The sequence below is a fragment of the Aquarana catesbeiana genome, linkage group LG06, assembly GCF_042186555.1.
Source record: "Aquarana catesbeiana isolate 2022-GZ linkage group LG06, ASM4218655v1, whole genome shotgun sequence".
NCBI classification, from domain to species: domain Eukaryota; kingdom Metazoa; phylum Chordata; class Amphibia; order Anura; family Ranidae; genus Aquarana; species Aquarana catesbeiana.
Genome location: NC_133329.1, coordinates 5,599,430 through 5,617,052, shown reverse-complemented (window position 1 = coordinate 5,617,052; position 17,623 = coordinate 5,599,430). Strand labels below are relative to the sequence as shown.

The following is a 17,623-nucleotide window of genomic DNA, read 5'->3' as shown; positions in this document are numbered from 1 at the left end:
ATATCTGGGTCTTCAGGGAGTGTGTCCTGCACGGGGCTCACAGCAGCTGATTCCTACATCATCAATTTAACACATGTGGTTTTCCTTTGTCTCCACCCTCCTCCAATAGAGGCAATAAGGTGGCTGGATTCAAATGTACGCATTTTTCATTGTTAGATTTGTACATAAACAAAACAAAACTAATTCATATTTTGAACCTTTCATTAGACAAACATTTAGTTAGCTGTATATTTGCTGCGCAGAATGTGGAACCATTAAAAATTAAATATTCAACCAAAATAATGTTTGTAACTTTGTCTAATAGCACCTTTGCATAAGGCTACAGCTCTGATATATCGGGGTGAACCCTTCATTACTGGGTCCAGCTTGCATAAATATATTACAATGGCTTGTTTTCTATCATGCTGTTTGTGTAAGAACTCCAGTTTCATGTTTCAAAAAGACAACTTTTTCCTGCCAATATTATAATTTCTCATTGCTTGCTCTGTTGTTAGTTTTATAAAGATAACACAAGTCCTTAGTTTCCATCTGACATTATTTTCCTGATGTCATAACATAATAAATGATGACAATACCCTGCAGTCATGCAGAGATGTCCAATAAATCCAAAATATTCTTCTGCTTATACCATGGCACTTACAAGGAAAAGGGGCACATCATTTCACAAGCCACACATTCTGCTTTGGATTTCAAAAATAAATAAAAACAAAAAGGACCAACAATCTGTATATGACAGAACAGAAAGCTCTCAGACACATCAAAAACTATAAAACAACTGGCTGCAGGTGGGATCTATCCTAACAGGGTGTGTGGACTTGATGTGATGGGTCTGTTATATTTTAATTTATTATTACTCTCACATCATGGACCAAACATCCAGTTATTATCAGACCTTAAGATTTCATTTTTGTAGAAAAACTTCTTATGTATCCCATCCATCTTTTTTTTCACTCAGTAAATGTAAAATTACAAAATTGTTATCTTAATCTAAACTAATCCCATTTTTACAAATTTCCCCATTAACCTGGATTTAATTTCCAACCAAAGATTGTCTAAACCAGTTACAATATATCTATACTATTAATAAAATTGTTAAACCCATATCAGAAATTAATACTCAAGTGATAATCTCAATATCACACCCTAATTTTAATATATATATCCACAGATATATTTCCTTAAATTAGGACATTTTACTTAATTTTACTTTTTTCAATGCACTGTTTCCACACTTAAAGGATATTCAATTTGTGTAATACACAGTTAAATGTAACCTTCATTTTACCATGTTTGGAAAACAGATTAAAAAATAATTGTGATCACATTGTTTATCATTAGATTAATTAACCCGGCACATTTTGTTATAAATGTTTTGTCTAAAAAACAGAAATTGGCATTTTGTCCTTCCAGCTTATCATTGACCTCTCATCCCAGCCACATTCTTTCATGAGAACGCAAAGGAGGGGGTCATATCTGCATACATGACACACACAAGAGATAGAAATAAAGGTTCCAGCATTCACACACATACTGTACACAAATATTTCTCTAATATCGCTTACATTTTTCCCATTTGTACACAACACATGCATATCATTCGCTCACTTTCTTTTAACTCTTTAATATTTCCCTGCTTAAATTCTGATTTCCTTATGTTGTTCTGATATCCTTTGCATCCCATGTATTGTAATCCCATATTTCACATTATTATTATTATTATTATTATTACACGGGTTTTATATAGCACCAACAGTTTTCACAGCGCTTTACAACATGAGGGCAGACAGTACAAGTACAATACAATTTTATACAAGAGTAATCAAACGGCCCCGCTCATTAGAGCTTACAATCTAAAAAGGGAGGGTCAATTGATACAAAAGGTAATAGCTGTGGGGGATGAGCTGATGGAGGATGTAAAACAGTGTCAGTTAGAAGCAGCATAGGCTTCTTTGAAGAGAAGAGTTTTCAGGGATCGCCTAAAGATGGATAATTAGGGGACAGTCGGACAGATTGTGGTAGGGAGTTCCAAAGGATGGGAGAAGCTCTGGAGAAATCCTGGAGGCAAGCTTGGGAGGAGGTGACAAGGGAGCTAGAGAGTAGGAAGTCTTGGGATGACCGAATGGAGCGGCTTGGTTGGTATTTTGGGACTAGGTTAGTGATGTAGCTGGGGACAGAGTTACGGATGGCTTTGTAAATTATTGTTAGTACTTTGAATTTTATTAGTTGGGTGAGTGGAAGCCAGTGGAGGGATTGGCAGAGAGGGGTGGAGGACACTGAATGGTTGGTAAGGTGGATGAGTCTTGCAGCGGCATTCATTATGGACTGAAGGGGGGAGGAGTCTATGTAAAGGCAATCCAATGAGGAGGGAGTTGCAGTAATTGAGGCGAGAGATGACCAGGGAGTGAATTAGACGCTTGGTGGTGTCATTAGTTAAAAAGGGGAGTATTCTGGAAATGTTGCGGAGGATAAGGCAGCATGATTTGGACAGGGATTGTATGTGGGCCTGAAAGGACAGTTGAGAGTCTAAGGTTACCCCTAGCACCCTGGCATGTGGGGACAGACTGATAGATGTGCCATTGATCTTGACAGAGAAGTCAGGGGAGGGGGCACGTGGGGGAGGAAATATTAAGAGCTCAGTTTTAGATAGATTCAGTTTGAGGTAGTGGTTTGACATCCAGGTTGATATGTCTGTTAGTAGATCAGTGATGCGTGAGGAGATGGATGAGGTGAGCTGAGGGGCAGAGAGATAGATTTGGGTGTCATCAGCATATAAATGGTAGTGAAAGCCATGGGAGGCTATCAGCTGACCCAGGGAGGACGTGTAGATCGAGAATAGTAGAGGTCCAAGGACAGAACCTTGGGGGACCCCAATGGTAAGAGAAGTTGAAGAAGAGTAGGTGGAGTTTTAAATGACACTGAAGGTACGGTGAGATAGGTAAGATTCAAACCAACGGAGTGTGCAGCCATGGAGACCAAGCAAATTGAGTTTTTTGAGGAGGAGGGGGTCCAAGAGTAGTAAGAGTATGGAATAATGACCATTGGTTTTAGCTGTTAGTAAGTCGTTTGTGAGTTTTAGGAGGGCAGTTTCTGTGGTGTGCTGTGGGCGAAACTAAACGTTCAAGGAGTTTGGAGGCAAAAGGGAGTAAAGAGATGGGTCTTAGGTTATTAATATTGGTGGGGTCTGAGGCCTTTTTTGGTATGGGAGTGACTAGCGCATGTTTTAGAGGGTTGGGGAAGATGCCAGTAGAGAGTGAGAGGTTGAAGATATGAGTTAAGGAGTGTACGATAGAGTCAGATGGTGACCGTAGTATTTGAGAAGGAACAGGGTCCAGGGGGCAGGAGGTTAGGTGGGCATAAGAAAGAAGTTTAGTGACTTCCTTTACAGTAGCTGGGTTAAAAGAGGGAAGTATTGATTGTGCAGGAGGACAAGGAGTGTAAAGTGAGGGAGATGTCTGTAGAGCGGAGATCTCGAGACGAATTGTCTTAATCTTATTTTTGAAGTGATTAGCAATCTCCTGGGCAGTGAGTAAGTTAGTGGGTGGGGGTAATGGAGGACGAAGTAGAGCGGTAAAGGTAGAAAAGAGTTGACGGGGACAGCGTGAGTCAGGGTGTTAATGAGAGTGACAAAGTAGGTCTGTTTGGCAGTGTGCAGGCAGGAATGGTATTTTTGGTGGGCAGATTTATATTGGCTGAAATCATGCCGTGACTTCGTTTTACGCCACAGACGCTCAAGAGCGTGACTACGTTTTTTGAGGCTTCTGGTATTGTCTGTCTGCCAGGGTTGTAGCGGTCGGGGTCTGATTCTGGGTGTAGTGAGGGGGGTGAAGGTATCCAGGGTGGATGACAGTGAACTGCTGTAGACAGAAGTGGCCAAGTTGGGGCAGGACAAGGATGAGATTTTGTCGTAGAGACAATCTGTAGCAGAAAAAAGAAGAGAAGGGTTAAGATGGCGAAGGTTTCTACAGGTAATAGTTTGGTAGTTGGAAGGCAAGGAGGAGGCAGACAAGGAGAGAGTGAAACTTATAAGGTGGCGATCAGAGAGAGGAAAAGGAATGTTGGAGAGGTTGTGCGGAGTGCATAGGTAGAAGAATATGAGGTCAAGGAAGTTGCCAACAGAGTGAGTAGAAGCGCTTGTCCATTGTTTTAGGTCAAAAGAGAAGGTAAGGCTCTGCAGCTTAGAAGTAGCGGGAGTGTTAAGATAAACAGGGATAGGGATGAGCTTCGAGTTCGAGTTGAACTCATGTTCGACTCGAACATCGGCTGTTCGTCAGTTCGCCGAACAGCAAACAATTTGGGGTGTTGGCGGCAAATTCAAAAGCCGCTGAACACCCTTTAAAAGTCTATGGAAGAAATCAAAAGTGATAGTTTTAAAGGCTTGTATGTATGGTATTGTCATAAAAAGTGTTTGGGGACCTGGGTCCTACCCCAGGGGACATGGATCAATGCAAAAAAACATTTTAAAAACTGACGTTTTTTCGGGAGTAGTGACTTTAATAATGCTTAAAGTGAAACAATAAAAGTGTAATATTCCTCTAAATTTCGTACCTGGGGGGTGTCTATAGTATACAATATAAAGAACAGTGTAGCGCTGGACTAGTAAAGAAGAGCACCTATGTTGGTATATGCAAATATGTCAGGACCCACAGAATTATCATGGGTCAGTAAATAATATAAAACAATAAATCAGTGTAGCACTAGTTTAAAGTGATAAGTTGCACATATATGTAATGAGAACACATGTGAACTGTTCATCTAAAACTTATCATCATAAATTAATATAAAAAATCATATAAGTGGTAATCCTTATACATGTGAGTCCATACCCTGAAGGGTATATACAAAGAAAAAGTACAAAAAATAAACAATAAAGTTCATAAGTGTCTCCAGTGAGAAAATTAATGCAAAAAAATAAAAAAAAAAGCTATTGCAGAGTTCAGCGTTGCATGATCCACCTTTAGTGCAGCCCGCCACCAAATGGTAAAATTAAAGGCTTACCAGAAAGCCTACACATAAAAGTTCATTGATAAAAACGGCATGGGAATTCCACACAGGGGAACCCCCGAACCAAAATTTAAAAAAAAATGATGTGGGGGATCCCCCTAAATTCCATACCAGGCCCTTCAGGTCTGGTATGGATATTAAAGGGAACTCCGGCCAAAATTTAAAAAAAAAATGGCGTGGGATCCCCCTCAAAATCTATACCAGACCCTTCAGGTCTGGTATGGATTTTAAGGGGAACCCTGCGCCAATTTTTTTTTTGAAAATGGCGTGGGGTCTCCCCAAAAATCCATACCAGACCCTTATCTGAGCACGCAACCTGGCAGGCCGCAGGAAAAGAGGGGGGATGAGAGAGCGCCCCCCTCTTGAACCGTACCAGGCCACATGCCCTCAACATTGGGAGGGTGCTTTGGGGTAGCCCCCCAAACCACCTTGTCCCCATGTTGATGGGGACAAGGGCCTCATCCCCACAACCCTTGCCTGGTGGTTGTGGGGGTCTGCGGGCGGGGGGGCTTATCGGAATCTGGAAGCCCCCTTTAACAAGGGGACCCCCAGATCCCGGCCCCCCCTTTGTGAAATGGTAAGGGGGTACTTTGTACCCCTACCATTTCACAAAAAAAGTGTCAAAAATGTTAAAAATGACAAGAGACAGTTTTTTACAATTCCTTTATTTAAATGCTTCTTCTTTCTTCTATCTTCTTTCTTCTATCTTCTATCTTCCTTCGGTTTCTTCCTCCATCTTCTTCTTTTTCTGGTTCTTCTGGCTCTTCCTCCATGTTCTCATCTGGCATCTTCCTTCGCGGCGTCTTCTTCCCTTCTTCTTCTCGGGCCGCTCCACATCCTCCATGATGGGAGGCTACCGCTGTGTGACGCTTCTCATCTTCTAACGGTTCTTAAATAATGGAGGGCGGGGCCACCCGGTGACCCCGCCCCCCCTCTGATGCACGTGGACTTGACAGGGACTTCCCTGTGGCATTCCCCGTAACGTCAGAGGGGGCGGGGTCACCTTCATGGGGAATGCCGTGCCCTCCATTATTTAAGAACCATCAGAAGACGATAAGCGTCACACAGTGGGAGCCTCCATTCATGGTGGTTGCAGAGCGGCCCGAGAAGAAGGGAAGAAGACGCCGCGGAGGAAGATGCCGGACGAGAACACCGGATGAAGAACCAGAAGAACCAGAAGAAGAAGAAGATGGAGGAAGAAACTGAAGGAAGATAGAAGATAGAAGAAAGAAGAAGCATTTAAATAAAGGAATTGTCAAAAACTGTCTCTTGTCATTTTTAACATTTTTGACACTTTTTTTGTGAAATGGTAGGGGTACTTTCGTACCCCCTTACCATTTCACACAGGGGGGAGAGCCGGGATCTGGGGGTCCCCTTGTTAAAGGGGGCTTCCAGATTCCGATAAGCCCCCTGCCCGCAGACTCCCACAACCACCGTCAAGGGTTGTGGGGATGAGGCCCTTGTCCCTATCAACATGGGGACAAGGTGTTTCGGGGGGCTACCCCAAAGCACCCTCCCATGTGGCCTGGTACGGTTCAGGAGGGGGTGTGCTCTCCCATCCCCCCCTCTTTTCCTGTGGCCTGCCAGGTTGCGTGCTCTGGTAAGGGTCTGGTATGGATTTTTGGGGGGACCCCACACCATTTTTTTTATTTTGGCGCGGGGTTCCCCTTAATATCCATACCAGACCTGAAGGGCCTGGTATGGAATTTAGGGGGACCCCCATGTCATTTTTTTTTACTATTTTGGTTCGGGTTCCCCTGTGGGGAATTCCCATGCCGTTTTTATCAATGAACTTCTATGTGTATTGTCGGACCGGCAATTCATTATTAGCCGCAAGTAGTTTTAAATGATTTTTTTTCCTTTGAAATGTCATTTTGCTGTCAGACTGTTCTAAACACGGGAAACATGCGCCCCTTTACAGGCATACTATAGACACCCCCCAGGTACGAAATAAAAAAAAATATTACACTTTTATTGTTTGACTTTAAGCATTATTAAAATCACTGCTCCTGAAAAAACGGCCGTTTTTAAAACTTTTTTTTGCATTGATCCATGTCCCCTGGGTTAGGACCCAGGTCCCCAAACACTTTTTATGACAATAACTTGCATATAAACCTTTAAAATTAGCACTTTTGATTATTCGTGTTCATGTCTCATAGACTTTAACGGTGCTCTTGCGTTCGAACAAATTTTTTGCATGTTCTGGTGCGAACTGAATAGGTAGGTGTTCGGCTCATCCCTAAACAGGGATATTGAAGTCACCAAAATTGATTGTTGGAATTTCAGAGGAGAGAAAGTAGGGTAGCCAGGCAGAGAAGTCTTCAAGGAAGCTTGATACCGGTCCAGGGGGTCGATAGATCACAGCAATTCTCAATGAAACTGGAGAAAATAGACGAATACAGAGATGCTTCAAATGAGGAGAGGGACAGAGAGGAGGGTGGATGAAGAACCTGAAAAGTGCATTGAGGGGATAGGAGGATTCCAACACCACCCCCTTTCTGTCCCCTAGGCCTGGGAGAGTAAGTCCACAGGTGGCCACCATAGGAGAGAGAAGCAGGAGAAGGAAGGTCAGATTCTTGAATCCAGGTCTCAGTAATTGCAAGTAGGTTCAGGGAGTTTGTGATAAATAGGTCATGGACGGTGGTGAGTTTGTTACAAACAGAGCGGACATTCCAAATGGCACAGGAGAAGGGGAGGCTGGTTCTAGGCTGAAGAGTAATAGAAATTAGATTGTGTGGATTGCGGCTGCTATCAGAGGATGGGGGGTGCTGGGTATGTTGGCCAAAGGTAAATGATGGCGGTCCATGATTTGAGGAAATATCTCCAGAAGTTAGGAGAAGCAGAAGGGTGAGAGAGGAGATATGGGAGTGTGACTTATGTGGGGGGACACGTCCCAGTGGCCTGCAGGTTTTATTGGTATATGGGTTCAGAATTAGCAGGAGGTGATATGTGCAGTAAGAAGGTAAAGACAGGAGTGAGGGTGATATATATAAGCTGTAGGGTGGAGAAGATGGGTGAAGGAGTGAGAATTTAAGGAGAGAGGATGCAACTGTGAGAAGGAAAAGTAGGGAGTGCATGATACAGATACAGAGCGGTGAAATTGAGAGGAAGCCTGAATGAGAGATGAAAAAGTTTGATGGAGAATCAGGTCACCTGTAGTCTATTTAGTGTTCTGCAGAAGTCTGTTGTGGATTTTCGGCTTTGTGCATTCGCTGAAGTGCTGAGCCAAAGTGTAATACTTAATCCAATATGAATACTTTATCCAAGATGATAGTTGCCAATGCAATCCCAGCCTGTGAAAACCCCTGCCTGCTTCTGCCTGATACTCTAGCTTCTATGATTCTATGATCAGACGGGCAGCCAGAGTGCTTATCCCATCTTCCCTCTCTGACAACATATAAAATATTCTGTTTTAACTCTCATTTCTCTGTTTTGACTTTACTAGTTGTAGTGCCTGACCCCACATTCATCCCACAACTTAACATCAAAATGCGCCTTTCTGTCTAGTGTTAATTGTCACCCTTGATCCATCCGGCTCACATAGATAGCTGTTTCTCTAGCTGTTTACTCTGCATGATTCTTAGACCCTGTGGACTTTGGTAACCCAGTTACCCATTGTGGATCCCTGTCCACTCTAACCATTTATCTAGGGCAGGCATGCCCAAAGTCCGACCTGCGGGCCAGTCGCAGCCCACGTTCAGGTTTTGAATTGCCCGCCTGGTTATTTGGACATATATATCTTTTGTGGCCCCAGACAATCTCCCAGCACTGAGGCCACAAAAGATGTATATGCCTTGGAGGGGACAGGGAGGAGGCGAGACGAGTGCCGTACACACACAGGAGAATTTCCTGTTTACGGGCAGCCGCTGCCATTGGACGACTGTTCTGTCCGTCAAAGGAGGCAGGACTTTCTATTAAACAGGCTACCGTGTAAACACGCAATTCTCCTGTAGGTAATCTTTGGTGCTCGTGAGTGCATTCCTGGCAATGGTGAGTGCATTTCTGGCAATGGTGCTGCATTCCTGGCAATGGTGAGTGCATTCCTGGCAATGGTGGTGCATTCCTGGCAAAGGTGAGTGCATTCCTGGCAAAGGTGGTGCATTCCTGGCAAAAGTGGTGCATTCCTGGCAATGGTGGGTGCATTCCTGCCAAAGGTGGTGCATTCCTGGCAAAAGTGGTGCATTCCTGGCAATGGTGGGTGCATTCCTGCCAAAGGTGAGTGCATTCCTGGCAATGGTGGTGCATTCCTGGCAAAGGTGAGTGCATTCCTGGCAAAGGTGAGTGCATTCCTGGCAAAGGTGGTGCATTCCTGGCAAAGGTGAGTGCATTCCTGGCAAAGGTGGTGCATTCCTGGCAAAGGTGAGTGCATTCCTGGCAATGGTGGGTGCATTCCTGGCAAAGGTGAGTGCATTCCTGGCAAAGGTGGTGCATTCCTGGCAAAGGTGGTGCATTCCTGGCAATGGTGGGTGCATTCCTGCCAAAGGTGAGTGCATTCCTGGCAATGGTGGTGCATTCCTGGCAAAGGTGAGTGCATTCCTGGCAAAGGTGAGTGCATTCCTGGCAATGGTGGTGCATTCCTGGCAAAGGTGAGTGCATTCCTGGCAAAGGTGAGTGCATTCCTGGCAGTGGTGGTGCATTCCTGGCAATGGTGGGTGCATTCCTGGCAATGGTGGGTCATTCCTGGCAATGGTGGTGCATTCCTGCCAATGGTGATGCACTCCTGGCAATGGTGGGTGCCTTCCTGGCAACGGTGGGTGAATTCCTGGCAATGGTGGGTGCATTCCTGGCAATGGTGGTTGCATTCCTGGCAATGGTGAGTGCATTCCTGGCAAAGGTGGGTTCTGCATTCCTGGCAATGGTGGTTGCATTCCTGGCAATGGTGAGTGCAGTCCTGGCAATGGTGAGTGCATTCCTGGCAATGGTGAGTGCATTCCTGGCAATGGTGGGTTCTGCATTCCTGGCAATGGTGGTTGCATTCCTGGCAATGGTGGGTGCTGCATTCCTGGCAATGGTGGGTGCTGCATTCCTAGCAATGGTGGGTGCTGCATTCCTAGCAATGGTGAGGCTACATTCATGGCAATGGTGGGTCTGCAGATGGGCACTTGTGAGGCTGCAGATGGGCACTGACCCTTATTTTGCTTCACAGTTCTTTATTTAAAATTTTAATTTTTTTCCCTGAAACTTCCCTCTTAGGGAAGGTGCGTGTTATATGCCAATAAATATGGTATATCCAAATAATACGCCTGAGCTCATCTCTTTACTCACACATAGCCACAAAGGCAAGAGAATTCTTGTTGGGCAGTGTATTAGTGCTCGAACGAACACTCTTAGACCGAATTTTAATGGTTCAAAGAATGTCAGGCAAAATGGTCGGCCCTCATGCATGTTCACTTCATCAAATCTGGTCCTCTTTGAAAAAAGTTTGGACACCCCTGATCTAGGGGCTCAGTATAGGCGGAACTGCACCTTCGGTTCATATATTTTATAGCGCCACTGGGCATTTTTGAGGGTCTCTTACCTTTCATTCCCTTACTTAATTTAATGCCGATATTGACTGGCCAGTCTTCTCTACGTGTGCCTATACCCTCTTGCCTCTAAACTACTTTATCTAGCAGATGTACTACATATACCTGTGAACAGCACTATTCTTCCCTCTCTTATTTATAACACTCCGATGGACAATAGACAGGGACAACATAACATATAACCACCAATCAATACAGTTCGATTAAGGGGAGTAAAATAGGTACCCTTTGTCCTGAAAAATGCCTTACCGATCAAGGAAGTCTGACAACTCAAATGTAAGCAAAAGGCTTACCTCAGCCGGCTGATTATCAGAAATTCCCAGATCGTCTCAGGCTCCTTGTTTAACCACTTCAGCCCAGGAAGATTTTACCCCCTTCCTGACCAGAGCACTTTTTGCGATTCGGCACTGCGTCGCTTTAACTGACAATTACGCGGTCGTGCGACGTTGCACCCAAACAAAACTGACGTCCTTTTTTCCCCACAAATAGAGCTTTCTTTTGGTGGTATTTGATCACCTCTGCGGTTTTTATTTTTTGCGCTATAAACAAAAATAGAGCGACAATTTTGAAAAAAACGCATTATTTTTTACTTTTTGCTATAATAAATATCCCCCAAAAATATATAAAAAAACAATTTTTTTCCCTCAGTTTAGGCCGATATGTATTCTTCTACATATTTTTGGTAAAAAAAATCGCAATAAGCAATTATTGATCGGTTTGCGCAAAAGTTATAGCGTTTACAAAATAGGGGATAGTTTTTTGGCATTTTTATTAATTTTGTTTTTAAATGGCGGCAATCAGCGATTTTTATCGTGACTGCAACATTATGGCGGACACATCGGACATTTTTGACACATTTTTTGGGACCAGTGTCCTTTATACAGCAATCAGTGCTATAAAAATGCATTGATTCATGTGTAAATGACACTGGCAGTGAAGGGGTTAACCACTACAGGGCGGGGAGGGGTTAAATCAGTACTAGGGAGTGATTACTAACTGTCAGGGGGATGGGCTGTGAGTGTGACATCACTGATCTCTCCTCCGATGACAGGGAGCAGAGATCGAGTGACACTTGTCACTAGGCAGAACGGGGAGATGCTGTTTACAACGGCATCTCCCCGTTCATTCTCTCCGTGAGGCGATCGCGGGTATGCCCGCGGCGATCGAGTCCGCGGGACCCGCGACCCGACTCACGGATCTTGCCGCGCACACCCGCTGGCCGCCTCTTAAAGGGCAACGTACAGGAATGTGATTTTGCCTGTACGAGCCTTTCTGCTGACGTAAATGTATGTGAGGCGGTCGGCAAGCGGTTAAGATTCTCAGGGTCACCTGTAAATTCCCTCCTAGGCAAAACCTGCCATCTGACTTGGAAATTTATAGATAGGCAACTCCTATCCTCATATTGATTAGTGGTTCCAAATTAATAATAACTACTGCAGTGGGGAACATCTTTCCAAATAACTGTTCTGTTTTATTATAAAACAATTGAAAGTTTTTATACACACGAATATGTAGGTAATCATGGATCCCAGAGCCCAGTCCTCAAAGAGAGACATTACAGGCAAAACCTCGTTTCTTCTTTCACGAAGGCTCGGGTACCATCCATCTTAGGCGTATTTATTGGCCCAAGGTTTGGATCCGGTTGTATAGCTCCTAGGCCCCCTTGAGACCATCAAGCAGAGCTTTCTTCTTAGCACATCTTTAACATGATTAACCACCTTAGACACTGGCGAAAAAATGGAGGTACTCTGCATTAGACATGTGCGCCATCAATAAATTTGTTTCGTTTCATTCCGTTTTGTATTAGAATTAAATCGTATTTCGTAATTCGTGTCCGAAATTTCGTACGAAATACGAATTTTCGTTAGGTTCGTTAACTTTTCGTAACAATTACGAATGTTCGTTATGATGAATTTATCATTATGAGGGGCTCCCACCATCCCTGTTCTGTGCTGACTTCCTGGGGTTTTTAACTGTTAGGTTCGTTAACTTTTCGGAACAATTACAAATGTTCGTTAGGATTTTGGATCCGAAATTCGTAAACAAAGTTTCGTATTTCGTACAAAATTCGGAAGCATAGCAATTCGTATTGCGGATCCTGCAGAATGTACGAATTTACGGGAATTCGTACGAATTTTCGATTCGTACGAAACTAATTGCGCATGTCTACTCTCAATATAGGAGGGGTCATATAGGGGAGGAACTCACCTTGTAATTAGGGTTACCAGTGTCTAATTACCTGATGGTGACTATCTAACCCACTAAGTAATTATCAAAGTCTCTGTGTCCCGTGATGTATGAACAAGAAATTACAATTGTACGTTTATGGTAACAAGGGTAACATAGGCAGACTAATTGTAATCAGGACTCAAAAGAATGCAAACATGTACTGAAAACATTATTAGTGCCGTGTACACAGTGAGGGCAATGCAAATAAATAAAATAGAATACAATTATATACAGAACTTACACATTTCCTTTATAATGGTTACAGATGTGTATATATATATATATATATACATATATATATATATATATATATATATATATATATATATATATATATATATATATATATACACAAGTGCAGTGCTTCAAGAGAAAGTTCATATGGGTGACTCAAGTGAAGGTCAGAATAAAGGAGACCAAGGGTGCAATTTCCAAAATCAAAGTGCCATCACAGATGCTCCACCGACATTATTCCACACACTGACCCTTCCCATCAGGGATGGACCACTACTCTCATAAAAATCAAATACGCTTTTATGTGATTTAACAGGGATCACATAGCCACTAGATGATATCGGTCCCCCCAGCACAAGAAACTCATTGGCAACTCTCCTCCATCACACCGGCCTCCTCCTCTCCGTCTATCCCCATAGCCCGGGCATCTCCGAGTCAAAGACCAATCATACTGCATGTGACAACACCACAGGGCCATATTGCATGACTCCAGATTAACTTTCTTTGCAAACATTCTGCAAGTCTGCTGCAAGTTCTGGTTCAGTTATGTTGTGCAATAGTCATCCCACCACAGGGGGGCACTGTGGCTGAATTTTACAAGCTGCAGACTTTCACAGCTCTTGCTGTAGACTCACCACTGCAACATTGATCTTGCTAGAGACTTGCCACGCAAAAATGTCAACTAGAACTTGTGCTTCAAGTGCTCTGCAAGTGTACAACTTACCAGTGAAATGTGCAGCAAGTTACCAGACCTACAATTCCACACTGCCACACATTTGAGGCAAGTTATCCTTGCTATCTGGGATGTCAATGTGTCTGATAATATGTATTAATTTCATGTTATTTATTTTATTTTCCAGATCCAATTACCACCCCCATTCCGAGTAAGTGTTTTATTGTTCTATTGTTTATTCTTCTATCAGATCACAATGGTGGAAGTCCTGTAGATTATTTTATACTTGTACAATATAATGTGATGATCATATCATTGATTGGTTGCTCTTGTTGTACATTATATATGGTGATGAGTAAACCATCCAGCATTCCGTACACTTTTGTCCTATTTTTGTCCCTTAGTACACAGCTAGAGAAGTTTATTAAAGGGAATATTGTAGAGGAAAGGGTGTTCCTGTATGAAGACTCGCATACCTTGCAGAGACCTTATGAAATCCCCAAACCCCCCAGTTACTATAATAGGCCACTGTCTACAAGACCCTGGAGCTGAACACTTGGGCAAACCTTTAACTGATCCTGATGGTTGGTTGATGAAGTTGCCCTTCACGGATATGAGCCAATAAGATGTAAGAGTCAGGAATGCCAAGCCCAGGGTTCCACGCTTCATATCTGGTGGGAATGCCCAAGAATTAGAGGTCTTTGGAATAAGATTTTTAATCTTATCCGCAAAGTAACAAACCTACCAATCCCTAAGACTCCACAAATTGCTCTATTGAATGAGCAAATCCCCAAGATTCCTAAGTTCTCTCACCGGCTGATTACTTTCATGCTATTAGGAGCAAAAGTTACCATCGCTAAAGCCTGGAAGACACCAAAAATTTCCCTTGAAGCGGCTAAACGTAAAATCTCTTGGATTATGACTCAGGAAAGGGTAGTTAGCAAAATTCAGGACAATTTCAAAACCTTTGAAGCAATATGGGAACCCTGGGCTGGGCATATAGGTCTCTCCCTGGTACCTGGAATCTCCTCGTCAGGATAGTTACACATGAACTGAGTGCTGGCCGTCTCTCTTTCTATCCCTTTCTTCTTCTCTCTTCTTTCCTTTACCTTCTGTCTACTTCGTCTATTTCCTAGATATTGCAAGGATAGATGACTATAGTTATTTTGACAAATCAAGTTTATGTTGGTTATTCCTCTAATTTAGTATGAGCTATTACACTATGCTATGTTATAAGGAGCAAAGATTCACCCTGGGGGATCGGTGCAGTCTCTCCGTTGCAAATCAGTGGCTTTGGGGAGGCGGCTCATGATCTCTCCTGGGTAGGGCATTTTTTATCTAAATATCAATAAGGTCTAGACCAGGACACAGTGTGATCCCTTCAGGGGTGTCTGGTCAGTCCCTAGTTTATTGCGCCCTATGAAGCATTAGATCCAATATTGTTGACGATGATAATATGTCTCATTTCTCGTTTTATATTGAGTATTCTTAGAGTTTTGGATATAAAGAGATAAAAATGTACACTGAACTCTGTTTTTTTGATGGACATATTCTGTACTGTAAGTTATCTCAATAAACATGTTAAACTTTAAAAAAAAAAAAAAAAAAGATGTAAGAGTCAGGAAGAAACAGGTCCTAGCCCTGAACCACAGGCACATGTCATAATTTTATACTAAAGCATTGTGTTTATAGACCACCCGAGCGCTCTGCAAGATATGAGAAATGCTTTGGGGTCTAACAAGTGATCTGGTCATAAATCACGCCTTACACAAGTCATACGGTATAGTGTCATAGAGATCATTGATCATTTCATGAACAATTGGACTCATCAATGGTGTACTGCAATATATGGTAATATATTGTACTGTAAACTATACATTCTATTTTCCATTGACATGTCATCTGTTTTTATTCTCTATAGAATCCAGTTCTTCCATCATCACTAGTAAGTTTTTGTATTTTCTTAAAATTGTTATTATAAATAGAAATGAGAGAAACTGACAATCACTTTGTTATTTAACTACCTCAATATCGGGCACTTTCACCCCCTTCTTGCCCAGACCAATTTTCAGCTTTCAGCACTATCGCACTTTGAATGACAATTACTCAGTCATGCAACACTGTACCCATATGACATGTTTATCATATTTTTCACACAAATAGAGATTTCTTTTGGTGGTACCGTATTTATCGGCGTATAACACGCACCGGAGTATAACACACACCCCAAGTTTAGGAGGGCATTTTAAGGAAAAAAAACTTACATTTAAATGCCCATAAATGCAGCCTTACCAGTGCCCATTTGCAGCCTTGCCCATTGTTATATGCAGCCTTGCCCAGTGCAGCCTTGCCCAGTGCTGTGTGCCATTTGCAGTTGCCCATTGTCATATGAACCTTGCCCAGTGCAGCCTTGCCCAGTGCAGCCTTGCCCAGTGCAGCCTTGCCCAGTGCAGCCTTGCTCAGTGCCGTGTGCCATTTGCAGTTGCCTATTGTAATATGAACCTTGCCCAGTGCAGCCTTGCTCAGTGCCGTGTGCCGTTTGCAATGTTTCATTGTTTAAATCTGCCACCATGATAGAGCCTGTGTACTCGGCTCGTCACGCCACCCTACCTCCCTGCTGTCTCTGGATGAGGAGCGAGCGCTGCCATAAAAGACCGAGCCGAGTGTACTGTGTACTCTGCTCAGCTCGCAGTCCCGCCCAGTCCCGCCATTGGACGGAGTGTTATGTCCATCACAGGAGCTGGGCGGGACTGGGAGCAGAGCCGATCACTCGGCTCGGTCTTTTTCGGCAGCACTCGCTCCTCATCCTCTCACAGCAGGGAGGCGGGACGGCGTGACTGCGAGCAGAGCTGTTCGGCGGCGTTCGGTCTTTTGCGGCGGCGCTCGTTTTTTTCCGGCGCGCTCGTTTTTTTCCGGTGGCGCTCAGTCTTTTTCGGCAGCGCTTGCTTTTTTTTGGCACACAGACAATGGGGATCGGCGTATAACACGCACCCACGATTTTCCCCTGATTTTAAGGGGAAAAAAGTGTGTGTTATACGCCGATAAATACGGTATTTACTCACCACTGGCTTTTTTATTTTTTGTGCTATAAATGAAAAATATACCAAAAGTTTTGAGAAAAACATATTTTTTTTAGTTTATGTTATACAATTTTGCAAATCAGTAATGTGTCTCCATAAATTTTGGTCGAAATTTATACTGCTATATTTCTTTTGAGTAAATGAGTAAGTGAGTTTTAATTTAATATTTTTATTTTATTTTACACTGTTTCTTTATTTCCTTTTACACTGACAAAATATTTTTGTGCACTGGTATACTGTGACAGATGTTGACAGATGTTAATGGCACACTGTGAAAGATGTTGATATGCACCGTGGACATGACAAATAGTGCTTGGTGTGACAGATGTTGATGTGCACTGTAGACAGGACAGATGGTGCTTGGTGGGGCAAATGTTGATGTGCACTGTACACTGTGACAGATGTTGATGTGCACTGTAGACAGGACAGATGGTGCTTGGTGGGGCAAATGTTGATGTGCACTGTACACTGTGACAGATGTTGATGTGCACTGTAGACAGGACAGATGGTGCTTGGTGGGGCAAATGTTGATGTGCACTGTAGACAGGGATAGATGGTGCTTGGTGGGACAGATGTTGATGTGCACTGTTGACAGGACAGATGGTGCTTGGTGGGACAGATGTTGATGTGCACTTTGGACAGGGACAGATGGTTCTTGGTGTACTGTGTGGGATGGCTGCAGTCTGTGTGATCTCCGTGTAGCTGAACAGTAAAATCATCAGCTACACAAAGATAAGCTTTAAGCACATCTACAGCATCCCCCCCCTCTGAATACAGAGTATCCTTCTGGGTGATAGACTGCATACTCAGTATGAGTATTGCCATCCTCAGTGTAAAACCGGGAATCAAATCTACAAAAAAATGGAATATCTGGGTCTTCA

The 17,623-nt window shown here is 43.3% G+C and overlaps 1 protein-coding gene across 1 annotated transcript in view; it reads left to right on the top strand.

Annotated features, from left to right (window-relative positions):
- Nucleotides 1-17,623, top strand: part of LOC141148140 (uromodulin-like) — a 61,422-nt gene that overhangs the window by 30,719 nt on the left and 13,080 nt on the right. Inside the window, exons 9-10 of the mRNA XM_073635327.1 lie at nucleotides 13,850-13,873; nucleotides 15,584-15,607. Of these exons, the coding sequence (XP_073491428.1) occupies nucleotides 13,850-13,873; nucleotides 15,584-15,607 (48 nt within the window). The remainder of the gene's footprint in view (nucleotides 1-13,849; nucleotides 13,874-15,583; nucleotides 15,608-17,623) is intronic.